This window comes from Paroedura picta, chromosome 7 (genome assembly GCF_049243985.1).
Source record: "Paroedura picta isolate Pp20150507F chromosome 7, Ppicta_v3.0, whole genome shotgun sequence".
Lineage (NCBI taxonomy): Eukaryota > Metazoa > Chordata > Lepidosauria > Squamata > Gekkonidae > Paroedura > Paroedura picta.
The window spans coordinates 94,220,554-94,248,184 of NC_135375.1; the positions used below are offsets into that span (position 1 = coordinate 94,220,554).

At 44.0% G+C, this 27,631-nt stretch overlaps 1 protein-coding gene across 1 annotated transcript in view; it reads left to right on the forward strand.

The window, feature by feature from the left end:
* LOC143841307 (neuronal acetylcholine receptor subunit alpha-7-like) overlaps positions 1–27,631 on the forward strand; it is a 114,236-nt gene that overhangs the window by 23,269 nt on the left and 63,336 nt on the right. The window contains exon 2 of the mRNA XM_077345449.1: positions 10,564–10,703. Coding sequence (XP_077201564.1) covers positions 10,564–10,703 — 140 coding nt within the window. The remainder of the gene's footprint in view (positions 1–10,563; positions 10,704–27,631) is intronic.

Genomic DNA, 27,631 nt, shown 5'->3' on the forward strand with positions numbered 1-27,631 from the left:
ATGTTCCTTGGAGCCTTCCTCTCTTAACCGCCAACATCGTTCCAACCTCTAAGCTCTGCTCTCTCATGTTTTCGTTCCATTAAAGCAGCCTTTTCCTGACAGCACTCACTTCCACTAGGACAATTTTAGTAGTTGGAACTCTCTCTGTAGTCCCTGTGCAGCATCCTCAAGTAAGTTAAAGGAACAAATTAGAGTCATATTAGATACGACAGGGGCATCCACGGCTGTTGTTCATTCATCTGTGCCATTCACTTATAACATAGAGGGTTGGTGATGTATCTGATACAAGCTGAGGTAAGAAAAATTTCTTGGGATGATGAACCATGGAAAGGTAAAAGGTGGGCTAGAGCCTCTCTTCGCCAACAGCTCCTTTTGTTAAACTTGGATTCCCCATTTCAGTGCTAGACATGAGGAGAGAAAACACACTTTTGTCATGACTAGTTTGTCTACAAATTCTTGGATTTTGGATGAGTTTAGCAAAAGGAAAACTAAGGCAGAAGGGTCTGAGGGGAGACCCGTGAAACAGCCAGGTGCTGAAGAACTGAGGAAATTTGACCTTCATGTATTGATTTGAAATAACCAGCGGAATCTTTGACTGCAAATGTTGAGTCCTTAGAAAGAGATAGGCAGATAGCATCTAGAATCCTAAGTGTGAGTAAGTGTGAGTAAAACACTAAGTGTGAGTAAAACACATCGCAGAAAGGTTGTTTTGGGAGGTTCTCCCATCTTAATTGCTAGCCAGCTCTTGTTTGTTCATTTATGTGTACATCTCATAAAATTGACCAATCTAGAACTTACATTGGCATCAGTATCCTTAAACATTGGGTATGTTGATAACCAGTGACAGAGCAACATCACAAAATACATGATTCTGGGGTTCCAGTTGCAGTGCCAGTGTTGCTAGCCCTGGTGTTGTGGATTGGGGAATAAACCACATTTGCATTCTGGTGCTTAGTCCCTAAATGCCTGTCAACTCTAAGGCGAGACAGAGAGCACTATTGCCAGATCTGGATAAGTGCCACTAATCCAGGCTAACACCAGCATTATCCCCATTAAGTGAATGGTCAGAATAACAACAAAATTGGATCTCCTTTTCAGTGGCTTTCTGGATTCAAAATTACACTAGCGCCTGTTCCTCCTATTTCCTCTCTTTAGATTAGTTTAAAATTAGTTATTCCCCATTTACTCAGTTGAGCTTCATGACAGAACGGGAAGCCTTTCCCCTATTTTCCTTTCTCAAAGAACAGCCTGGTCTTTCAGTCGAGCAGTAGAACTACAACTTCTGCACCCCCCCCCCAACTGTGTCCCTTCCAGCTTTTGCAGGCCTCTTCCAACTGCACTGGGAACTTTGCTGTCCTGGCTCCCATGCAGGAGCACAAATCCAGGGCAGACGAGGTGCACCGTGCTACATGCTCCCCTCATGTGGGAGCAGGAAGAAGCGGGGCAACCTGCCCCAGCTCAAACTCCAGCCTGCAGCCTGGCATGAAGCCTCCAGTGTGAAAATGGTTCTTGTCCTTTCTGCCCTTTACTTTATTCCTCCCTGCCTTCTTCAGGGAAAAGGCAACTGTTCCTTAGATCAAAGTAACAGTCAGAGGCTGTTGGGTGATGTAGTCCCAAATTGCCATTGCAAATAAAAATGGTCATCATGGGGTCAGTAACGAAAGGTTTGACAGCTGAAAGTCAAGGATTATCGTATTGGGGGGGGGGTGCAGCTTATTTCCAAATGAGTGCTTCTTGCATGCCCCAAGTATAATACCCCTGAGATCTTCTGACTAAGGCTCTCAGGTCTCTCTAGCTATAGTGGGAGGCCTCCCACCTGGTAGCCCCTGACCCGCACTTGGTAGGGCCGGGAGTGAGGGAATGCCAAGAAAATTGCCATTGCTTTGACAGTGCAATGTCACTTCTTGCATGAACACAGGTGTGTTGTCAGGATGATGTCTAGGATTCTGATGGAGCTCTATGGTAAAACCACAATGTTTCAATGGATTCTCAGACCGTCCCCCAACCCAACGATGTCACTTCTAGTTTCTTGCTGAAAGTGACATCGTGCCTTGAAAACTGTGATAATGCATATGCCCCTGCCTCCCTAAACCTCTGGCCAGTTTCTGGCAGCCCTACCTAAAGCACTTCTGAGACTAATGAGATGGCGGAAAGGCAGTAGCTATCTATTGGGGATGCTGTGTTTTGGGGAAGACGCCCATGAGCGCCGTCATGGGTACCATATTGGGGATGACTGGTGTAGTGAATAACACCCATTTCATTTCACCCACTGCAGTTGGTAGCATTCTTTTCAAATCATCGACCACATACTGAGTTTTTACTAAAAGAAGAAACATCCCCTTTTGGATCAGTGCAGGACAGACGACTGCAGTGCAAATGAATACAGCATACAGAAGATTGAGAATTTTCAGCAGAATGTAATATCGGGTGGGAATCAGATTATTTTTGGGCAATAATCCTGGCTTGGCTGCCACTGCCAGCTCCTGCAGTCCTTGCCTAGTTGGGCACATAACTAATCCTGAATGCCAGCCAGCAAAATGACCTGCTGCGTAATGCAGCTGCTTGACTTGAACGATGGGTTTGCCTACCCTAAACCCTAAACTCTAACTCTTGTCCCTCTCTAATCCATGCAGTGGACACTTGGTACTGAGTGAGAACAAGCCTCGATTACTTTAATTAATGAAAACCATTTATAAACCCACCTTTCTCCCTACCAAGTCAGGACTCCAGGTGGGTTAAATACAGTGAATTCATGTAAAATCACATAATTAAAAGCATTAAAGCATAAATAAGATCCTTTAAGAACAACATGTGCTGTTTCCAGTGGCTCAGACGCTCAAGTTTTGCAAAGTAATTCTGTTTTCCAGCTGTGCCGAAAGGCCAAAAGAGTATAAATCCTCCTGACCTCTCCAAGGCATGGAGCAACCACTGGGGCAAAAACAGGTCTGGGCCATTACAGAGAGAGGGGGAGGGGTAGAGCCAACAGGTCTTACTGGGACTCTCTTCCATCCTATTCTCTTTACATTGAAAAGACCCTGGTTAGGATTGTATGTTTGTTTCTGGAATGAAGGGAGAAATGCACCTACATGAAGCACCCTATGCTAAGGCTGAGAGCCAGTTCAAATACTTCGAAAGGACACATGATGTTGTCCTCATGACTGGGACTAACCCAAGATGCAACTGCACGATCCCCTTGTTGCAAAACTTGCAATTTTTTACGTGTGTGAGTAAAGTGCTATCAACTCTCAGTAGACCTCTGACAACCCCAGCAAAGCAAGTGAGAAGCAGAGATGGTTTGCCATTGCCTTCTTCTGCAGAGTCTTCCTGGGTGGTCTCCCTTCGAAGTATGAGTCCTGCTAAGCTTCCAAGATCTGCTGAGATAGGGCTGTACCACACCACCTTCCGTCCCTTCAGTTTTAAACAGATGACATGCAATGGACAAAACCAAGGTTAGGAAACCTTGCTTCCACTATGTATTAACATGCCACTGTCTCTCTTGTATTTTCTTACGTGTATAATAGCTGTTCCTAATGTTTTGGTTGAGCATAGCTCGATAAAATTCAGGGTATATTAACATTGCAAGTATAAAAGGATTCAGTAGACATTCCTTCTCCCTAGGGAACCCTGCATTTTATAGCTTTGTGAGGACGGTGATAGGAATACTTAAGACAGAAATCCTAGCTGCTGCACCAAACTATCATTCCCAGGATCCTCTGGGTTAATTCACGATAAACCCAAAGCAAATGTATGCGGTACGTCTCCTCTGTGGTTACATCGTTCATAAACTCCCTTTAATTCAGAGAATTATGACTATATTCTAAACCTCAGCCGTTTTGGTCTAAAGAAATCTCGTTGTCCTATATTGTTAATTAACTGTGCAAAGTAATCATCAGCTTGGAAAAAAAAGAAATCAAATATTTTGAACATCGCCGTATCCATCGGGGACTGACGCTGGTGCCAGCGGTGCTGTTTAGTGCGCTTGTTTCCATTAGCCTCGCAAGTATTTTCCTCGCAATTAAAACTACCAGCTCTGGTACAACGAGACTATAACCCTTCTTGATTCCCCAGCCTTCTTATGCAACTTCCTGCATTATCTTTCTGGAAGGGTTTATTGTACATCTCGGATACCACTGCGCTCGTACTTTTAATGGCAACCTCGAGAGACCTTTAACCCCAATCCTTGGGAATTGGGTCTCCTTTGGGGTTTTCCTTTACTGAGCATTGAGCCTTTAATGCTCAGCTGTAAAATAGGCCATTTGCTTCCTTCTTTATCGTCCCTTTTGTTGCGAGACCCAGAGGTTAGGTTTGTATGAAGAAACCAAACATTCTGAAGGACAGAATCAAAGCCGATTCTTTTGTAGGTACTTTAGACAAAAGGCTGTTTGAGTTCAAGGCAAAGAGTATCGAAATGCAGAATGCAATTCTTTCGAGAGACCTCCACTATCACAATGTTATCCTTGCAGAAAGTGAGTGTTTGTTTTTCTTTTACGAGCTTTTAGAACATTGTTGTAGTCTTTTTAAAAATCTTAGTGATCAGGGTATACAAGCGCTTGCAAGTTGTACGCAGACACCACACTGTTCACTGCACCGAAGAATGAAAGCAGATGGGACACATTTATATCTGTGGGGATTATGAGGCATATGGCAACAGCCCGTTTTATGTTCTCGGAAATCTGCAATCTACACCAAGTAGGCTGTACGCCTTGCATATATTTGACAAGGAGGATGTGAGATGTAGCATTCTGGTAAGGCCGTTTAGACAACTGATCGCTACCCATGGACTCCATCTCATTCCCATGTGTGTAAATGACACTACTCCAGAGAGCAGCATGTGAGGATGGTAGATTTATGGCCTGAATACCAAAGCTGCAGTCCTACACCCACAGAGGAAAGGATCCCATTGAATAACATGGGAATTATTTCTGTGTAAAAACGCATAGCCTGGGGTTTCGTGACCCGGGTTACCCAGTGCATCCCCCTCCGCAAAATGTAGCAGTGATCCATCAAGAATATCAAGAATTTTATTATGGCATTCCAGGGGGAGATCTAAGATTTGGCGATTAAGCTGCAGTGTAATTTTGTTCTGTATTGATCTTCCTCCAGGTTTTTCAATTCATTAGGAAAGCATTAATGTATTTTTGTAAAATACTATAGAAAAAGGTTGCTCTTGTTTTATTGAAGGGGCTCATTTAGAAACCTTTAAACATTTCAATAACACTCTTGCATGCCTGTAGAACTTGTCCCCCCCTTTTTTTGTTATTTTAGTTGCTTTATAAATAAAGCATCAGAGGCCTGAACCCAAAAGATCCAGCTGGTTAGTTGCATTTAGATTTGGACTTCAGGCTTACTCTCCAATGCAACAGTTGACTAGCTACACCTTGTGAGCTTTCCCTCTTCAGGTTCCCGTCTCCTCTTTCTTCCAGTTTAGTACATTTTATCCCCCCCCCCCAAGGACCTTAGGATGGGAGTACTTACCTTTCTGGACTTGAGTTGCGATGTGCCTTGACCAGCAAGGATTTGTATGGCCAAAGGCCCTGTTCTTCCCAGCCTCTCCAGGCCCATCATTGACCATTTTTGGAGGGGTTTGTGTGGATTGACATGCGCATATATGGTCATATCACCCAATCTTAAAAAAAAACCCTAAAGCAGGGGTAGTCAAACTGCGGCCCTCCAGATGTCCATGGACTACAATTCCCAGGAGCTCCTGCCAGCGAATGCTGGCAGGGGCTCCTGGGAATTGTAGTCCATGGACATCTGGAGGGCCGCAGTTTGACTACCCTGGCCTAAAGTATGTATGTATTTAAAATTAATTAACTCCCACCCAATTGGCAGAACCCTTCTGGGGCCAGCATGAAGCCAAGACAAAACCCTGGCTGAGAAAGCTGCCTCTAACGTCTTTAAGTGATCCTTTGAAGGAAGAAGTGGAGAATCGTGTTTCCTTTCTTCGTATTACTTTCATGGTATGCCACAACTTTTTTCAAGGGGAAAGAGAGGCTCTTGGCCCAGCTGGCAAGAATAGCCCTGCACAGATCCACATGTTGATTCCTCACATGGGAAAGAAGCAGAGTTGATTTATCCATGTTGTGCATGTAGCTAGGGGCCCCACACTTCCAGACACCCCTCATGGCCCCTTTCCCCCCATTGATCCCCCTCTCGCCTCCCCACTTTACCCTCTTTAAGGACATGCACAGTGACACCCCTTTCCACTGTGAGGAGGGTGCCTCCACCCCCAGTCTGGCTGTTCCCACCACAATTGTACCGTGCTAGGGTCCCATGAATCCTTAAACTGGCTCTGGTTCTATGGGCCCCGCAAATCCTTAAACCAATCCTGGAAAGGAAAATGGGCACAAACGTGCTGGCCCTCCCGCACATATCACCGAGTCATCTGCATGGTGTGAATGTGTCTTCCTGGTATGTTTGCACCATGCACCATGATTATGTAGGGGTGAAGGTGGGGCTGGTAGCCTTGGGCCCACCCACTCTCTCTCCCTGCATAGTGAGTCAGTGTGCAGATGGGTCATGGGCACTGGTCTTGTATCAATCTGCTTTTGTTCCTCCCCAGCTAGGGTAGGCATGGAGGACCAGAGTAAATTAGAGATCTGTTTGGCCTTGGTATGTGTGGAGGAAGGAGAGGACAGGTGAGTAGAATCTTCTCACTGGAGTAGCACCTCTCCCCTATCATGGGAGGGAAATCTAGTTATCCCTTGCATGGAATGAGGCAAAGCTATAGGTGAAGGAAGGGAGTGTAAGAAAATAGATGGTATGGTGGCAACCACATAAAGCTTGGATTAAAGCCAAATCCCACAGGCAATGAATGGGTAGAATGAGTTAATAATAGCCAGTGGCAATGTTATTCAAACTGGCTTCTGAGAAACTTAGTTGCTTTGGCTGTTTATTAAGATTTCCACAACGACAAGATCAATTATGGCCGGCAGTGAGTCTTCCCTGAGATATCCCTTAATATATGAAACTGCCTTCTACTGGGTCAGGCCATTGGTCTGTCACATTTAGTGCTGTCTACTATGATTGGCAGTGGCTCTTCAGCATCTTAGGTGGATGTCTTTTCTCATCACACATTAAATGATTCTGTTAAATGGGAATCCTGGAAATTGAATCTAGGACCTTCTGCATACAGATCAGATGCTCTTAATGCTAAGCCACAGCCTTATCTAAGCTTTAGGCTGATCCAGCATTGAGCAGGGGGTTGGACTAGATGGCCTGTATGGCCCCTCCCACTCTAGGATTCTATGATTCTATTCTATGATTCTGTGATTCTATGATTCTGTCCTATGATTCTGTGATTCTATTTTACGATTCTGTTCTATGATTCTATTTTTCTATTCTATGATTCTGTGATTCTATAATTGTATTCTATTATTCTATTCCATTATTCTATTCTATGAAGTGAGTCTATAATTGTATTCTATTATTCTTTTCCATGATTGTATTCTACAATTCTATTATTCTATTCTATTATTCTGTTCTATTATTCTATTCTATGATTCTGTGATTCACCTTTCCTATCATTTACTCTTTCTGAAATATGCAGCAACCCAGGAATGTCAGATGTGTTGTAAGATATGTTCTCAGTTCCCACAAGACAGCATTGAGGCCCAACCGGTTTGGCCAATATCCCGTACAAAATGAATACTGGGAGGCATCCCAGAGTCCTTTGAAACATGTAGCCTCCCCGCAGCAGGCCTACAAGGGTTCTTTGGCAAGCCAGCTGATGTGGAAAATTTCCTTGAAGGTAGAAAGTCTGAAAAGGATTTGGGGATCTTCTAAATATATCGAGGCATTTGCTCTGAGAGTGTCAGAGACATGCCCAGGGGAATGGGAGATGAAATTAAGGACAGCACTTGTGAAAACCAGACCCCAGAGGCATCTACAGTGAAATACACGGGAAACTGAAATAGGCAGGGCAGACATGGTAAACAAATATAACGGCAAATGAAAAGTTTGCAGATGAAAAGTGATGAAAAGTAAGGGAGATGATTGGGCCAATAGTGGTGAGTCATTGTCATAAGATAAAGAGTCAGGCTCTGAAATCATTTACACCTTGTAAGAAAGTTTCCTGTGCTTAGGTGATTGCCCTTGATGCCCATCTGTTTCTGCTCCAAGGAGCTTTGTGCTGGAGGCTTTGTACATTCAAGGTTCTTTTTCAGCACAAGGAAATGAAGCATGTGTAAGCTTACTGATTATACTGAACTTGAGCACACTCACCTCTGAGGTGGGTTGATGTCTGCAGAACCAACCACAGGAGATGGATTGCCTTGTGAATGGCAATTAACAAATTACTGGTAATTATGATGCGTCTCTCTGTGTGTAGAGAGAAAACCAATACATCGCACAGGGGCATTATACAGAACTTGTATTTTGCATGGGCTATTTAACTTACAGGGAAGTTCCCAATCAGCCATTGCTTTGAAGGAGCATGCAGGAGCAATAGATGACCCAATACCCATTGCTGGTACAACTAGCCAGTCCTCAACTAAGTGTCTCTTGGCTTATCCCTTACCTTCCCAGGATGTCCATGATTTGGCAAGGAGTGTGGCCCATCTCTGTGCTTTGGGCTCATGGAGATACTAAAGTATTTTGTTGTCTTTCTGTGGGATCTCTGTCACCGAGGGCCAGGCTAAAACCCTTGATCTAGAGATGGAGGGCAGGTCCCGGAAGCAGGGTGAAAATATGTCAAGCAAACAAATCAAGGGAACTGCTGGAAATCCAGGCCACTTTGCACAGCCCAGTTGTGAGTTCTGCCGTACTTATTGTTGTAGGGATGACATTGCATGGATTCTGTTTCTTAAACAACACTTAGAGTGCTACAGGACTTTCACAACTGCAGACTTAACATAATATTTGTGGCTTTATGATTGGTTGTCCTTCCTTTTGTTTGGGTTTTTGATTTGGATCCCATTCCTCCTACTAAATATGCTCACCCCCCCCCCCCTCGTTCAGCACCAAGACTTTCTGTGGAGCTGTTGCAAGAAAAACAACCGGTGGCTTGATTAGATAGGCCAACCGTCTATGACACCGGCAGCTGCCTTGGTAAATTGCCAGCAGTCCTCTCCATGCATAGAAATTAGTGTAATTGTTCTCAACAACAACAACAACAATGATTACATCTGGAAACAAACGTATGGATTCAAAACCCCACTTGTTGTGCTTGGGTTACTAGGCCAGTTAATTGCCCCGTCTCTTGAGCCTGATTCCTGTCCAGAGCCCTGGGAGAGGTAAGCCACCTTGAGATGACAGGACCAAGAGAGGCCGGCTATAAATGTAACTATAAGTGAAATAAATAAACCAAAGAAGACCCCAAATCTAGCAAGGCAGCGACAGCAAAGATGAGCGTTCCCATTATTTCCCGCTCCCAGGAGAAAGACAGCATTGACGTACAGTTGAATAAGAAATGCTTCACTAAACATTTGCAATTGTTGCACATCTAATAAAATCAAGTGGTAGAATGCAGGGAAGCTGTCTCTACCTTGTTTTTACAACTTAATGCCTTGGAGTTAATTCAGTGAACTCTTAGGAAAATAGAAACAGCTGTAGACATAATGCTTTTCTGACTAAAATCTAGGATCAGGACCAACAGAGGGATACTCTGTCAGATGGCGGAGGGGGGGGGAATCTTGGTGAGCTATATAACAGACCTGATACCACCATCAGGTAGTGGTTAGGCTGTCAGACTGGGATGAGGGGTTTGAGTCACTACTCTGCCATCAAAGTTTGCATGGTGACCGTGAGCCTGTCCTACATTTAGTCCAACTTACCCTCCAGGGCAGTGGGAGAAGCTGATGGAGGAGAGAACGTTATTTGCCTCTTTGGGTCCCTGTTAAGGAGAAGTAAATACATAAATAAGAACGCAAATCCCCTGTGTTTGTTAAATGTCTCTCCCTCAGGATAAGGCATAGGGGCCAATTCCATTTTACTGTCAGATACACCTTTAGATCAGGCTTTCTCAACCAAGGTTTCATGACGGCCTTGGAAGGGTTTCTAGAATGGGTAGAATTTAATTAATTTTAAAATATGTATTTTAAATTTGTTGAACATTTATTGGGTGATATGACCATATATGGTCATGATGACCCACTCCTCTCTCCCGAAATGTACAGTTTTGGGCCTGGAGGGGGTGGGAAGGGTATGGACCCCAGCTGGGCATGTCTACAGCTATGCTTCCCACCATACCCTGCACGACTGGGCCGCTTCTGGGGTTTCTTGAAGCCTGAAGAATGTTCCAGGGGGTTCTCAAGGGTAAAAAGGCTGAGAAAGGCTGCTTTAGAGTATGTAAGTGAGAGAATGTGACTTGCCTAATGAAGGCTACTCTGGGAGCTTCACATTTGCATTGGGATTTTAACTCAGATCTGTACTGTCTGCATTAGCTGCCAGGCAGGGCAGGGCAGCTGCCAGGCAGGGCAAAATGTGGTGTGTTCTTTTCCTGGAGAACAACCACAATGTTATGAGGGGGAAATCACAGCACTCGACCTACAAGATTGGAAAAACCATCATTCCCCCATCATTGAGTTGACATCTCATGAGACTATCTTCTTTGTCTCCTCCTAGTCTCCCAACAAGGGGAAAATCAAAGGCGACTCTACCGAGAACTTCTGAAAAACTACAATCGCTTGGAACGGCCTGTCGTGAATGATTCACAGTCCCTTGTGGTGGAGCTGCAGTTGTCATTGCTACAAATAATTGATGTGGTAAGTTGGCTGCTATTCAGGGTTTGTTTTCCCATCTCTTCCGGCCATCTTGCAAATGGAGCAATGTTTAACTCCACAGTGTGGAGCATTTTCCCAGTCTTAGTACTTGTGATCAATGAAAACACTCAGTTTATCCCAAAACTGATTTGAACTGCTTCGAAGAAGGGGCCTCAAAGAACAGTGGCAAAACAGTGGGTTTCTACCTATTCATTTGCTTGCCTGTAATTCTTCTTGTTAAATTCTTCCTTCCGCAGTCAAGGAAATGTAAGAGACCTAAACTCTATGTGTAGGACTGCAAAGTCAATGATATGGTCAAGATTATGCAGGTTTGTGGAGGATCCAACTTGCAAAGCCTCTCTTGATGTGGATTTGACTGTAATGCTCCTGTCCCCCCAAATGTCATCTGAAGGGCAGGGCAGTGGGATGGCCTATGTTTCTAGGGTCTCTAAATCTTGACATGTTTGGAATGATGTCATTGTAAATATGCTTTCATGCCTTTAAAACCTCTGAAACATCTCCTGCTTCCATCTGGACCTGACATTTGACCTGTCTGGATGCTCCATCGATAGCAGGTGCATCCTCATTGAAATAAGCTGATCTATTTTTTTTAATTTCTGTTGTTTAAATGGTATGTGCCTGAGTTCTGTCTCTTCACCAGACTGCCATATAATTGTAATTGAGGACCAGAGAGGCTTTGATTAGGTGGTTTCCAGAATGTTAACACACGGTTTTGTCTCATCGGAATGCTAAACACAACTCAAAAAGGCACAAATGCCCCTGATGTTTCCCAAGTAATTGGATGATTAATTATGAAGCTTTTAAAACAATTTTACACAGAAGCTTCTTGTAGGCTGAGAGAAATGATGGGCCATGTGTTCCTATAAATGATTCATCGGGCGCAGTTTTCTGCAAAGCTATCATTATGGCCTGTGTACGGGTTTTCCTAGCCTCACTTCCAAATGTGTGAACCGTCTAGTAGGAAGTCCTACAAGCGAAATTATGCTTAATATATGGTATATGATGTCTAGTAAAAATATACAGTTGATTAGGATCATGAAGTATCCTACAGTCAGAGTAGTTCAGCAGTGGGATAGGCTGCCTAAGGAGGTGGTGAGCTCCCCCTCACTGGCAGTCTTCAAGCAAAGGTTGGATACACACTTTTCTTGGATGCTTTAGGATGCTTAGGGCTGATCCTGCGTTGAGCAGGGGGTTGGACTAGATGGCCTGTATGGCCCCTTCCAACTCTATGATTCTATGATTCTATGATTCTATGATTCTATACTCCAATCTATCACAGGCCCCTGGAACCACCACTTGTATGTCCCAGTGTAGGGAAATCCCACCTCTGCAGATATGGAGTACATCTTTGTTCTGAAACATCTCAAGCGATCAAATGAAGAGCACTTTATGTTGCATTTCTGTTATTAGTATTACTATAGCCCAAGGATGGCCAAACTTTAGCTCTCTAGATGTCCATGGAATACAATTCCCAAGAGCCCCTGCCTACATGTTGGTAGGGGCTCATGGGAACTGTAGTCCATGAACATCTGACGAGCCACAGTTTGGCCATCTCTGATATAGCCCATCCTTATGATGTGCAAGTGTGTGTGTATTTCAGGTAGTTTTTGAAGGAGCAGTGCATGGATATTAGATTCCACTGACAGGATTAGGTTGCCAGATGAGGCTGGCAACCCACTGGGAGAGTTTGGGGGCGGGGCAGGTGGGGACAGTCTTCTTGCTGTCACACTGACGAGTGACATCACTTCCAGTGAAAAACGGTCAAGTTTCTTCAGTTGCTCAGAAAACACAGCCCTTGACTCGGTGAAAAAGGTTACATTTATTTTGAAGCAAGCAAGTGAACCTGACAACTACTTTGTTGGAACTAGGGTACAATAGAACAAGCCTAGCATATAACCACTTTCCCTGCACCCCCTCCTGTAAGAACCTAAGAAACGTGGTAGGTGATCGAGGCTGTGGTGCTGCATTCTGGAGACAGGGAAGATGGATGGGGGGGGGGAGGTGCGAAAGGGAGAAGGAAGGGAAGGAAGCATCTGCACACCAAACTAATTCTGCACATCAAACGGAATCAAAACAAATGGCAGAAGCATAGCATTCTGACATCCTGCCCCTCCAGATTTATCCTCCCTCCACTTGACATCATGCCTGGACGATGCCACCCCTCCCCCCCAACTCTTTGGCTTTTCACCAGAAGTGATGTCATGTACTGGTGTGATATGGATGAGTCCCCTTAACTCCCCCCTTCCATGTTCTGTTAAGCAGCTGGAGGGAAAGGGCCCTAGCCAGGCTATAGTGGAAGTCCTGCCTGCCCCCCCCCCATATAAGATCCATGTAAATTAGGCTAAAATAATTATTATCAGAGGACAGGGGTGGATTTTATTTCTAATGAAATGTCACTGTGCCGTACACCACTGGAACCGTCATTAATCCCGGAAAAGGTTCAGTGTTAGTTACTTAGTTTAGGCATTTCCGTTGTAACATTGCTAACTAGATTGGGGGGAAATGCCTTCTTCCCTTATTAGAAACTAATAGGATGTTTTTAAGCTGAATTCACACATGGCAACTTACTCCTCTTTCTGGAGAAAGGACTAAATTTGTCTCTGGAGTCCCCTTTTTATTTGTTTCTTCATTCCATGCATTTTTCCTGCAAGGGGGGGGATCCGGAAGCAACTTGCAACATCACCCCTCCCCCTACATTTGATCATCACAACAACGCTGTGAAAGGTAGGTTAGACCAGGGGTAGTCAACCTGTGGTCCTCCAGATGTCCATGGACTACAATTCCCATGAGCCCCTGCCAGCAAACTTGGGGAAAGATTCCTTCTTTAAAACTCTTTTCCAGCACTATGAAAACCTTGTTGACAATGAAGCAATAATCATAGCAGATTTCAGTACTGTTCCTGACTCATGGATGGACAAATCAAGCTACATCAAAGAGTCTAGAATACCAAGGAAAGCCCTGCAGACCTTGACACAACATGAGATGGTTGATTTATGGAGGAAAAGGAACCCACTGAAAAGGAAATACACCTCTGAGCAGCAGAAGTCCTACTCCAGAATAGAATGCTGGATCTCATGGAGCCTGATGCTTGGAGCAGAAGATATTGAGATAATACCAGATACCTTTGCTGACCCTGCACCTCTGAAAGTAGAAATGGACTATGAGAGAAAGGTCTGGAGGAGATGGCATGTGAACGAATTTCTTCTAGATGATACCTCAAGATCCGGAAAATGTGAAGCTAAACTAAAACAATTCTTTCAATTCAATAGCACAGCAGACATGAATCCTGCAACAGTTCGGGAAGCAAGTAAAGCTTTCATAAGGGGAAGGCTAATAAGCTACAACTCCTTCCAAAAAAAGAATCATAGAATCATAGAATAGAATCATAGAATAATAGAGTTGGAAGGGACCTCATGGGTTATCTAGTCCTGGGGTAGTCAACCTGTGGTCCTCCAGATGTTAATGGACTACAATTCCCATGAGACCTTGCCAGCGTTTGATGACAGGGGCTCATGGGAATTGTAGTCCATGGACATCTGGAGGACCACAGGTTGACTACCCCTGCGGACAGTGGCCCAAAGTATTACTGTGCATCCATAGCAGATTTATTTGTTTATTGCATGACATGTGCGGAATGTAGCCAGGAGATCCAAGGATTGTCTGGCAGCCAGGCAAGAGACGTTCAGAGGTGGTTTGCCATTGCCTGCCTCTGTGGCAAGACCTCTAGTATTCCTTGGAGGAACTCCATCCAAATCCTCAACAGTCTTCCATCCAAATATTAGCCAGGGTCACCTCTGCTTAACTTCTGGGATCTGAGAAGATCAGGCTTGTCTGGGTTATCCATGGCAGAGTAGAGTTGAAACTGGATCTCCCCGTTCCTGGTCTGACAATGTAATTCCTTTATTGTGTTGGGTCTAATTTCTGGGGTGAGGGTCAGACTTGCCTCCATCCTAGTTGTATCCCCGATTTCAGACCCTTTACTTTTTTCCGTGTAATTCAGAGGGAGCCCCTAAGAACAGAGCCCTAAGAACACCTGCTGGTCCCCCCAGACACCTGCCCATGACTCTCCCAAAGTTACTGTTAATTGTTATTATATTATAATTGTGGTTTTGTAATCTTTTGATGTTTTTTAAAAGTTGTTTTGATGTTATAGTCTGCATAATGTTTTGTGTAAGTTATAATGTTCTGTGTAAACCGCCCAGAGCTGCAAAGAAATGGGCGGTATAGAAATCTAAATAAATAAAATAAATGTTCTCAGCCTCACTCTTTCATCTGTATGACTTAGGGCTCCATCTGTTTGCCATAGCTGAGTGTGATGTACATAGTGCTTTAAGTTGGCAGGTGCCTGTCCCAAGGAGCTTACAATTTTAATTTTGATAGAGAAGGGAGACACAAAGAGGGGAAGATAATGGGGGAAAGGGAAAAAGTGAATGATGGCAGTGGGAGAGAAAAGAGAACTATAAACAGAAAGGGCAATGAAAAGGCATGTGAAGAAAGATAGAAATGTTAGTGATCCCTGAAGCCCCCATGAACTAAAGCCCTTGTTATTATTAGAATAAAAGTTTACAGGGCAATTTTGACACTGGGCAATTTTGTCAGTGCATAAGACTTCAGCTTGTGTCAATGTCTGCATGGCCTGGAACACAGACTACTGTTTAGAATCATAGGATCACAGAATCATAGAGTTGGAAGGGACCTCCTGGGTCATCTAGTCCAACCCCCTGCACTATGCAGGACACTCACAACCCTATCGTTCATCCACGCTAACCTGCCACCCCCTTGAACCTTCACAGAATCAGCCTCTCCGTCAGATGGCTATCCAGCCTCTGCTTAAAAATTTCCAAAGATGGAGAACCCACCATCCTCCGAGGAAGCCTGTTCCACTGAGAAACCGCTCTGTTTAGAAATTGGAAGTATTTATTTCTTTATTTGATTTCATTTCTCAGATGCCTTTCTTGCTGAGGCTCATGAGAGATTGTAGGTTTTTTTTTAAAAAAAGATTAAAATAAAATAATGGAATGGAATGGAGCCACCCAATCTCCAAGGAGCTGTCCTCCAAGCTCAGCAGCAGCTGCTGTCCAGCTTAAGGCAATTTCTTCCAGAAGTAGGAGCTTTTCCTATGATAGGACAGCCATTTAAGTCAGAGGGAAGGCTTTGATCTTTCTCAGGAGATGGTAGGATGGGAGGGTATGATACCCCCCCCCAATATTATACATTCAATTCATATAATGTGGCTAGCTTGCAGAAATTAGGAAACAGCGCCATAAAAGCACATGCAATAAACAATGCAGTAAAGCTGGATGGCAGAATTTAGAAAGTAATGGTATAAAACGATAATGCCTCCAATAAACACTGCAGTGAAAATGGCTTGTTTCCCCCTCCTCAGACATTCATTCTCCATCTGTCACAAACAGACTGGGAAAAGATTCAAGTGTTGGTCTGAAGCAGCACAACAAAACAAAACCAGAGTCCAGTGGCACCTTTAAGGCCAACAAAGATTTCTTCAAGGCGTGAGCTTTCGAGTGCAAACACTCTTCCTCAGACTATGAACATGACAGTAGGAAAAGTTTGTCAGCTCTCACATTCCGTTGGTTGCCTTATTGTAGCGAGGACTGAGGTGTTGTAGAGAGACAGCCCACCTTCCAAATACTGAGAGTAAATTTTAGGCCTTGATTTGCGTGGCTTAACCTGCATGCTAGCCATTTTGATTGAACCTGCATAGGATTATGTCGTAAGTCTCCCCTTGATAGCAAAGCCAAGCCTTTGAAAACGCCTTTGACGTTTATTTCAGAGATAGAGCACACAATGAGGCACTCAGTTGCTGCGTCTAATGTTACCGAGAATACTCCCAAAATCATTGCTGAAGCTGCTGCTGCTACAGTTTCTTTGGTGAAGAGGATCAGACCAACTTGGAGCTTTTATGTACAGCAACAGTGATCAGCCCCTCTGGACTTGGGTCCAATTTCAGGTGTAATCAGGACGCTTCTAATCTGCCAGCCAGTCAGGAAAAATCAGGACGCTGAAAACTGTTTCTGCATTCACCCTCCTGCCCTCTTTCCCTTACACGTCTAGCCAAGAGAGATCCTGGCCCCTTTCTGATCCCACTTGGCAGCCTCAAACTCTCCTGTGCCACTGGGCATTAGTTAGCTGGCTCTGGCAGCATCTGACTTCAGCTAATTGAAAAGCAGATGGCTGCCAAACATACAAGGGCTTGTGTTTGGTGACTCTAGCACAGGAATTCCCAACCAGGGCTCCGTGAGAGCTTCCCAGGGACTCCCTGGCCTTCCTGCGATATCTTGCCTTAGTGGACTCGGCCACAAGCTATTCCCAGCATTGCCATGGGAACAGGAAATCATCTGCTCCCATTGGCCTGGGGGTGGCATCCTCATGTGGTTACCACGCCTGGGAAAGAGGGTGGAGCCTGGATGCCCATTCCTGTCTCAAACTGCCTCTTTTCTCCCCCTCAGTCCTCCTCAGGTATGGCTGGGAGGCATGGCCAGCTGACTAGATGGCCTGTATGGCCCCTTCCAACTCTATGATTCTATGATTCTATATCGCCCCTGGCCTGGTTCTGGGGTGCCTCAAAGCCTGAAAAATATTTCAGAGTTTCCTCTACTGTCAAAACATTGAAAAGGCTGCTGTAGCTTGAGGTGCTCTTAAATAATGGTTGCCCCTTTTGGATACTTAGCTGAAACTTTGAATTGCCAGCCTCCAGGTGAAGCCTGGAGATCTCCTAGAATTACAACTGATTTCCAGACAACAGTTCGCTTACATGAATGCAGACACAATTAAGAGGGTGCAGAGGAGATCAACTTGGATAATCCAGGGCCTGGGGACCAAGCCCTGTGAGGAAAGGCTGAGGGACTTGGGAATGTTCAGCCTGGAGAAGAGAAGGTTGAGAGGGGACATGATGGCTCTCTTGAAGTATTGGAAAGGTTGCCTTGGAGGAGGGCAGGGAGTGTTTCCTGTTGGCAGCAGAGGAAAGGATGCGCAGTAATGGGTTTAAACAACATGTAGAAAAGTACCGGCTAGATATCAGGCAAAATCCTGGCAAATAGATGGGGAAGAAATGGAGATAGTGACAGATTTTATTTTCCTGGGCTCCAAGATCACTGCAGATGGGGACTGCAGCAAAGAAATTAAAAGACGCTTGCTCCTGGGGAGGAAAGCTATGGCAAATCTAGACAGCATCCTAAAAAGCAGAGACATCATCCTGCCAACAAAAGTGCATTTAGTCAAGGCTATGGTCTTCCCAGTTGCAATGTATGGCTGCGAAAGTTGGACCATAAGGAAGGCCGAGCGTCAAAGAATTGAGGCTTTTAACTCTGGTGCTGGAGAAGGCTCTTGTGAGTCCCTTGGACTGCAAGGCAAACAAACCGGTCTGTCCTTGAGGAGATCAGCCCTGACTGCTCCTTAGAAGGCCAGATCCTGAAGATGAAACTCAAATACTTTGGCCACCTCATGAGAAGGAAGGACTCCCTGGAGAAGAGCCTAATGCTGGGAGCGATTGAGGGCAAAAGAAGAAGGGGACGACAGATAATGAGGTGGCTGGATGGAATCACTGAAGCAGTAGGTGCAAACTTAAATGGACTCCGGGGAATGGTAGAGGACAGGAAGGCCCAGAGGATCATTGTCCATGGGGTCGCGATGGGTCGGACACGACTTCGCACATAACAACAACAACAAGATATCAGGAGAAAAAAATTTCACAGTCAGAGTAGTTCAGCAGTGCAATCAACTGCCGAAGGAGGTGGTGAGTTCTCCCTCACTGGCAGTCTTCAAACAGCAGCTGGACAGATCCTTATCCTGGATGCTTTAGGCTGATCTTGCATTGAGCAGAGAGTTGGACTAGATGGCCTGTATGGGCCCTTCCAACTCTAGGATTCTATGAAATCACGGCTACTTTGGAAGGTGAACTCTATGGCACTGTACCCCACTGAAGTTCTTTGCCTCCCTAAGCCCCCGAATTTCCAGGAATTTCACCTCCTTAAACCCCACATTCCTAGGACTCTACTCCCAGACCTACAGGAATTTCCCACAGCAGAGGTGGCAACTCTAACCCGATTCCTTCTACAGAGCAGGAGAGGAGGAAGTCTAGATGCATTCTACTGTATTCAGAAGGTAACATGGAAATTGCCTCTTCCTCTACGGCCATTGGGTCCAAATGGGATTTACTTGATAAACAAATTCTTGTGTTAGTGAGCAATATTCCCAGAGCAAGGAGAAAAGTGTTTAAAACAGCATTCTCTGGTCGGTTGTCAGTGGTTTAGAAGGAACTGGTCTAAGACATCATTAATTTACAAGGAACATTGGAGCCTGTTTTGCTCAGCTCAGCATTCCAAAAGGTCAGAAGGTAGAAAGCTCTTCCCATCAGGGATACTGTCTGCAATGCATCAGGAAGTTTATTTAAAATTTTGTTGTCTTTTGGTGGAATCAGATCTCGAGGCTGCCGCTGGTTTGGAATAGATCGTACACGTTGACCGATACTGGATAAATACAGGGAAGGCATCTTGGTAGAGACAAGGCTTCATGGAGAATAGGGTAACCCCGGTGACCATTTGGGATCGAGGATGACCTGTGAGTGTTTGGAAAGGGAGGAGTTAGAAAACTTTGGTTTCACCCGTGTTGAGCATTCAGCTCCATTCATTGTCAGCATTCACTCCAGCTCTTAGTTCCAAGTAGTTCTGAAACTAAGCACAGTAGCAGTATACAGTTCATGTGGATTGCTCCTATGCACATTAAGCTAATCAACGGCCAACCAAACAGGCAGGAATGAGGGGGGAGAGGACTGCCTTTGAATTAGGCTTCCCTCCTGTTCTTTATTTCAAGGAATCTTTTGTTATTTCAGTTCCTTTAGAAGTGTGCGTGGAAAAGAAGAAATCCATCATAATTGCAATGAAGTATTGGCAATATTCTGACAGAGGTAATTTTCTCACAGCCTCACGATGTGTTCCTTATTTTGAAGCTCTTCAGGTGGCAATCCTATATGGGCTGTATATAAAGAGCCACCTGCTAGATTGAAAAAGAAAGAGAGAGAGAGAGAGAGATCTCTCTCATGTTCTTTTAAAGTCTCTGAATAAGATGACAAAGCTGTAAGCTGAGTATCCTGAAGGAAAAAAAGAATAGATTTTTTTTTCTTGGTACATATCTATCATGCTTATCCCCCATGGGATTATTTGAGATAGTATTTAAAATAGATACTTTCTGGTGGAAATTGACAACTGAGGTAAATGTTCCTTTTTGCCTGTAGGCAATCGGGACTCAAACTTTTGCCAAAATGTGTCCTTCCAGTCAGTATTTCACTCCTGTATCTTTAAAAGATAACCACAAACCCGCTATATATTATTAGGGGGTGGGTGGGGATGACAGCATACTAGTCAGTGTTTACACATCCACTTTATGATTCTTTTGATTCAGTCATTAAAACTCTTCCAATAGATTTCTGTCTCTCTCTGAGGTTTCCTGTAATTACTGCATTCAAGGCTGCTCAAGATTAGTCATTGAGAATAATGAGGTTAAAAAGCTTCATTAGTGGCTTTGTCTCACTTCTTGCGCAGTTCAAAATATTAAAATTCTTTTCAGAAAAAAAAAGTTTTATATTGACCAAAACACACCTTTATATCCTCACCTTATCTTCATAGTGACATGGTACGTTGGCATTCTCCACATAGCCGCTCGGGGGGGGGGGGGATGAATATTCTGTGTGAAAATTAGGCCTTTTATTTCATGTCTCACATTTCTGTCTACCTGATCATGACAGGATTGGGGGGGGGAGCAGGGGATGACTGCATTGTACCAAACCAAACTGTATGGTCACGGAAAGCCAACATGGTGTAGTGGTTAAGAGTGGTGGGGTCTAATGTGGAGAGCTAGGTTTCGTTCCTCACTCCTCCACAACCATCCAGCTGGGTGACCTTGGGCTAGTCACAGTCCTGTTATAGCTTTCTCACAGTTCTCTCAAAGCTCCTTCAGCCCCACCTACCTCACAGGGTGTCTATTGTGGGGAAAGGAAGAGAAGCCCCTTTGAGACTCCTTGGGGAAGTGAAAAGCGGGGTATAAAAAACAACTCTTCTTTATACTAATGTGTGATTTGATATAGTTGAACCAATCCAGTCAGGAATTTAAAGACTATGATGCTGCAGCTAAAGCCAGAGCGGCTCTTGGTGTATGCTGCTGCCCTGGCCAGACCTGCAGTGGCTCCCAACATCCACCTAAATCTGGCTAGCAAAAGCCAGCTGAATTAAATGTCTTCCTAAGAGTTAGGAAGGCCAAGGCATTGGTGCATCTTTAGCGGAAGTAAATCCAAAACTGAAGAATGCTTCTCTGCCTGTTTTCAGGATACTGAAAACCACTTCTGGGGTTTCTCGAAGCCTGAAAAATGTTTCAGGGGTTTTTCAATGATAAAAAAGTTGAGAAAGGCTGGCCTAAAGAATCATTGATAAGTATCTGTCCAGCCAGTGCTTAAAAATGCCAGTGAGGGGGAGCTCACCACCTCCTTAGGCACTGACTGTGAAATTGCCCCCCCCCCTTTACGGGTATCTAGTCAGTATTGTTCTACACATAGTTTAAAGCCATTACTATGGGTCCTATCCTCTACTGCCAACAGGAACCACTCTCTGCCCTCCTCCAAGTGACAGCTTTTCAGATACTTCAAGAGAGCAATCATGTCCCCTCTCAACCTCCTCTTCTCCAGGATGAACATTCCCAAGTCCTTCAACCTCTCCTCACAGGGCTTGGTCCCCAGGCCCAGGATCATCCTAGTTGCTCTCCTCTGTACCCTCTCAATTTTGACCACATCATGGTGCTGCATTGAGAGGAGAAAAGTTGCCTTAGCTGAATTTTCACCCCTGTGATAATTTCATGGTACAGTAAATGCTCTGGGAAGGTACAAATGTCGAGCAGCATAACCTTTCAGCATGCTGTTTAACGCCCGCACAGCTGCCCATCCAGAAAGAACAGCTGGATTAAACTTGTTATCATCTTGCCGGGCCCAAAGAATAGAAAGCCTCTATATTTCAGAACCAGAATCCTGGACATTAGGACTTGTTCACAAAAATAAAACTAAGAAGGGAATCAAACAAGCAGTCTAAAATATCTTGTCATATTCAGTTGCCAGCAGCATATTCCCAATATAACATCTGGATTCACGAGATAAAACCATAATCCCTATAGTACATCCTGTACAAATCTTTTTTCCAAAGAGTTAACTTCTAGGGGGTGAGTTTGGCTGTCAAGACGGAAACACAGAGAACGCAGAAATCCATAATAATGAAAGGATTTTCCGTTCAGTACGTATTTCTCGTTTATAATGTGTTAATGGGAAATGATGATAAAAAGGAGCTGTTGTGGGTAGTTTGGGGTGAAGCCCTCTTTCCTTTTTTAAAAATTGTATTATCTGGCTGGCTTGTACTACAGCTGCCCCAGGTTGCTTTATAGAAGGAATGGGAGGGTATATAGCATACAAACCATTGCTTCAGCTTCTGTCGGTGAGAACTTTGTGCACATACCAGTATTGGCTCATGAAGGTCATTAGAACAGTAGCTTCCAAAGTGGAAGGGCACACTAGTGCATTTCTCAAAACCACTGGTGAAAATGAAAGAACTAGATGCTACGTTGAGCCTAGTCCATATAGAAGAGGTGGCTTGTTGTGTTTTTGCATGTTTTTTTTCTTTTTCCTGCTCCAAATGTGCCCCCTTCCACTCAGACATTGCTGGGCAGGGCAGATAATCTCTGCATTATTCTTGACGGAAAAAGGCCACAGATTCTCACCCTCTCGGGAGACTGCTGCATATCTGAATGAGCCGAAGCTCAATGAAGAGAACGGAAACTCAGGGGAAAGCATACAGGATTTGTCTGTTTACCTTCCTAATAATGCCTTGTTCAGTCAGTCTGCATACATATCCGATCGTTCTTTTTACCTGTCTGTCAAGGATGAGATGTTTTTATGCCCCGAGACATGACTCTCAAATAATGAGTCACCGAATACATTCTGTTTACTCTAGACCCAGTGTCTTTTGCGATACTGCAAGGGATTCTGGGTATCATCTCTTGAATCACACTGTGTTGCCCCCCATGGATGGCAAGATCTGGGGCCACCTCTTCTTGTGTGGTTAGAGAATGGATCAATGTACACATGTCGACAGAGACAAGGCCTGATATGTTATGTTTTAAGAGTTGTTTTCCATATATATCATTATCCTCAGTGAGAGATCCTGTGATATCACATACTAATGTATTGATGCCAATATAAATATTGCCAACCAATCTATTTGCTTGGCATCTTATGCTTTTGGGTTAGCCATGCATTATCTCTTTCTATGTCTGTGTAAAATACCGTCAAGTGACAGCTGATTTATGGCACATCAGCAAGGGATTTTCAAGGAAAGTGAGAAGCAGAGGTGGTTTGCCATTAGGGATATGCATCATATTGTATCTGAGATGAAAAAAATACCTTACTGGTATTTTGGGGGTATTTTCCCAGTTGAATACAGATAAGAGTCAATTTACAGCTATCAGATATAGCCACTCCTGGGTAATAATTACAGGATTATCTGGAAATCCTTTTTAGACAGCCACGGTTAAAGGGTGTTTAAAGGGATTTCAGTCTCTTTAAACACTAGAGTTAACACAGCTTGGAGAAAGCATTTAAAGAGACAATGAATACTTAAAAGCCTTTGGAGTTAACTCACAGCTTGGAAACGGTGGAGGATGATAGGAACCATCTTTGAGGGTCCATAGAATTGGACCCCGTTGTCCAATCTTTTTTAAACTTGGGGATTCTTTTGAGGAGAGGCATCAGCAGCTAAGATGCAAATATGGTGCCTCAAAAAACAGACTCCCAGATAGCCCCAGATCAATTTCCCATTATGCCCTATGGGGACTATTGACAATAGTCATAGGATATGATGGAGTCGATATACTGAATCCAAGTACCATACCCGTATTGGGATTTGGAAATATTGCAAAATACTGATGTTTTCTGATCCAATACAACCCATCCCCAAAATTCCCAGTTTGTTTTTGTGCAACCCCATTTGCCATCTGAAAAACCTTCCTTGGTAGTCCCTTTTCCAAGTACTGATTTTGCCCAGCTTCTGAGATCTGACAAGATAGGGCCATATCATGCTGCTTTTCCTCTGTCAATATCTTTCTATGCACCTTCCCATGGTGGGGAATGTGCTGTCAAGTCACAAATAATTTATGGTGACCTTGTAGGGTTCTCAAGGGAAGAGAAGTTCAGGGGTGGTTTGCCATTGCCTGTGTCTGTCTCATGACCCTGTATTCCTTGGAGGTCTCCCATCCATTTACCAACCAGGGCTGGCCTTGATTAGCTTCCAAGATTTGATGAGATCAAGCTAGCCTAGGCTATCCAGGTCAGGTCATATGGACCCCATACAATCCCCAAACTCTTCTGTTCTGCATGAGACCAGTTGTGTTTTTTAGACAGCATTTCTTTATTCCGGGCTAGAAAGGACTTTTGTGGCCATTTGATCAACCCATAATACCCAAAGCTTCCTGGACAGCTGTTTGCCTTCCAAAAGATTCTCAACTGATGGGATTACAGTCTCCCTTGGCAATATTCTCCATTTCCTGACTCTGCTTATATTTAGAAAATGCTTCTTAATATTTAACCTCCAGCTTAAGCACTTTGGTGCATTTACTTGAACATGCTGGGCATTCGCCCACCATCCTGTTTCCATATTTGAAAACCGCAAATCCCCCCTCCCCCTTTACATAAGTCTGCGTCTTTCTTCTCTGATCTTGATACTCATATGTGGTGCAGGGATACCAGTGAGTAATTAACAGTTTGGAAATAACAGTAGGTCTCTTGTTTCCTTTACTGCAACACCTGTGGATTTTGGTGCAGAATGTATCACTGAATACTTAAAATGACAATTCACACTAGGGAGACCATTATGCACGTCACTACCAGAATATGTGCATAATGCTTAGTTGGAATCTTTGAGTAGATGGTGTAGGTTGGCAGTCATACACTTCTCTCTGTTGGTTCCCGACTAATGTTCTAAAATCATCTCTAAGTGGTTTGTTATATACATACTTAGTAAGAAGACCTATCTGCCATCTGTGGTCCCCAGAAGAGCAGTGTGTTTTAATGTTCAATAGAGACCTGATTTCCCAGTGATTGACGAGTTGCAGCAGAATGTGCAAATAGCTTTTGTTTAAAAGTATTGTGTATGCAGTGATGGTGAAGTTTCATCTCTAGAGTTTACTCAGCAATGGCTCTTTGACACCTGAAAGTCCATTGCTTTATGCTAAAGTCACTGAGTGATTAACATGTGTGATGGAATCAATACTTGGACAGCATTCATTGCATAAATGGGTAGTTCTGGAATTTTAAGCCCCCAAAATGGGTTTGTCCTGAAAGACTAACCCTTCTCTCACATATATTTTCCAGATAAAATCTGAAGTCAATGAAACATTATTAGAGGGCATAATGAAAGCATTTGGTTTTTGTAGGGGGCAAAGAAAATGTTTATGTAATTGGGTACCTATCCAGAGCCTCTTGTGGCGCAGAGTGGTAAGGCAGCGATATGCTGTCTGAATCTGTCTGCCCATGAGGTTGGGAGTTCAATCCCAGCAGCCGGCTCAAGGTTGACTCAGCCTTCCATCCTTCCGAGGTCGGTAAAATGAGTACCCAGCTTGCTGGGGGGTAAACGGTGATGACTGGGGAAGGCACTGGCAAACCACCCCGTATTGAGTCTGCCAAGAAAACGCTAGAGGGCGTCACCCCAAGGGTCAGACATGACTCGGTGCTTGCACAGGGGATACCTTTACCTTTACCTTTATCCAGACTTTCTAATATTTGTCCAATTGAAAGCTGACCAGGTGCTAGGAGTGCTGTGTGGGTTTCTTGGGCTGTTACAATCCATGTCTCCCTAGTACTTGACACGCTTCCTTCACCTTCCCGCCGATAGGCTTGGTGCCTGAGCCGAGTTTCTGAGAAGACAAGATTCATGGGAAAACTTTATCTCTTGTTGTAAACCAAACCAGAACCAAGGTAGCATGCCCCCACCACAGAATTTCTTGTTTAGGATTCCTTGGTGGTCTACTGGGAGATACATTCTCTGAGCTTGGAGAACCATGCATCTTTGCTCTCCCTTTCTACTGGTGGTAGAACTGAAATGGTGAAGCATTCTTCAAGCAAATACTCATCCCTAATGAAGGCAAACAGAGCCAAGCCGTGAGGCCAAGTACTCCTTACTTTTATGGTTACCAACTTTCAGGTGGTGACAGCAGATCGCCTGGGATTACAGCAGATCTCCAGGCAATTGTGATCAGTTCACCAGGTAAAAGTGGCCGCTTCAGAAGGTGGACTTTATGGCATTATATTCCAGTTGAAGTACCTCCCCTCCCCTTCCATACCTTACCTTCCTCAGTCTCCACCCCCAAAATCTTCAGGTGTTTTCTAACCTGGAGCGGACAACTATAGTTACTGTTTGTGGTGCAGTTACTACTTGGACTTGGGTAGCTAGAGCCTGGTTATTCCCCAACAAAAATGTTGCAACCATCATTAGATCACTAGATCTCCTTAGCCCTCCCATTACTTTTAGCACTTCTCAAAGTGACATTGGGTAGGGGTAAAGGACAGAGGAACTCAAGACTGAAAGGGGAAGGAAGGTGACAGTTGACAAAAAAGGGTAGTAAGGAAGGAGTGTGAACAAAGTGAAGGAGGTTGAAGAAGAAGGAAACATGAAAAGAGTAAGGAAGATGTGTGAGAGGGGTCAGGACACCCATAAGGCACACATTCAGCATCACCAGCCTAAAAGTATACTAAAATCTTAAATTGGTTTACTAATTCTGTCAGTTGTTTTTGTGTCAAGAAGATGCATCATTTCTACCTGTTAAAAGACAAGGCCTGGATTAGAGTTGCCAGTCCTCTCTAGGAATCACTGGAAACTCTGTTACCTTAGAGTTTCCATTGATTCCTAGAGCAGTGTGATGCCACTTCCAAGTTTTACCAGAAGTGGTGTCAGTTGACTTTAGGAATTGTCAGCACTTCCAGGAAAAGCCCAGAAGTGACGTCAGCCCTCTTTTGAAATAGTAAAAAACTTTTATGGTTTTATTATACAGTTTCCAGCAATTACTAGGGAGGACTGACAGCACTCACTCTGCCTCATCTCCTCCCCCCTCCCTCGCCATTTCCTGCTGGTTACGAGGTTGGGTCTGACAACCCTAGCCTGAGGACATCAGCTTGAATCTATAGCAAGCAGAAGTTTTTGTTCAGAACAGAGGCTGCTTTCTTGTTTGTGAGAGTCGAACTAATGAGTTTTATGCCGCCTAAAAATGCAAACACAAAAGCATAAATACTTGATTATATATTCTTTTATAACATGTTAATGTGACAACACATTATGTTCCAGTACGATTTCGAAAAAGCTAGTAAATGAATTTGAAATGTCCAGCACTTCAAATGAATTTATTATCTCTTTAAAGTATATAGGACAATAATGAGTCATAATGAAACGATCCCATTTCAAGTCGCTTCAGACGGGGGGGGGTGTAATTTCTCCTTCCCCTCCCTCCTTCAGCAGCAACAGAAAGAGGGAAAGAAGCAGCTGAAGTGAGTTGCAGCCCCAGGTCTTCCCTTCTGTCTTTTATTTTGTTTTGTTTAAACCGTTTTTTAAAGCTTTGCAAACCTTGTCAAATCAAATCAAATACCTTTATTGGCATTATTAATCAAACAGATATATATGTTTTAAAAGTGTGCTAAAATCATTCAGGCTAAAACTCAGGTTGGCTCTTTGTAAAAAAATATTTGGTGGTGGTTTCATAGAATCATAGAGCTGGAAGGGGTCTCCAGGGTCATCTAGTCCAACCCTCTGCAGAATGCAGGACATTCACAACTACAGTTGTCTGGGAATTTTTGTTGCACAATAGATGTTGAAGCA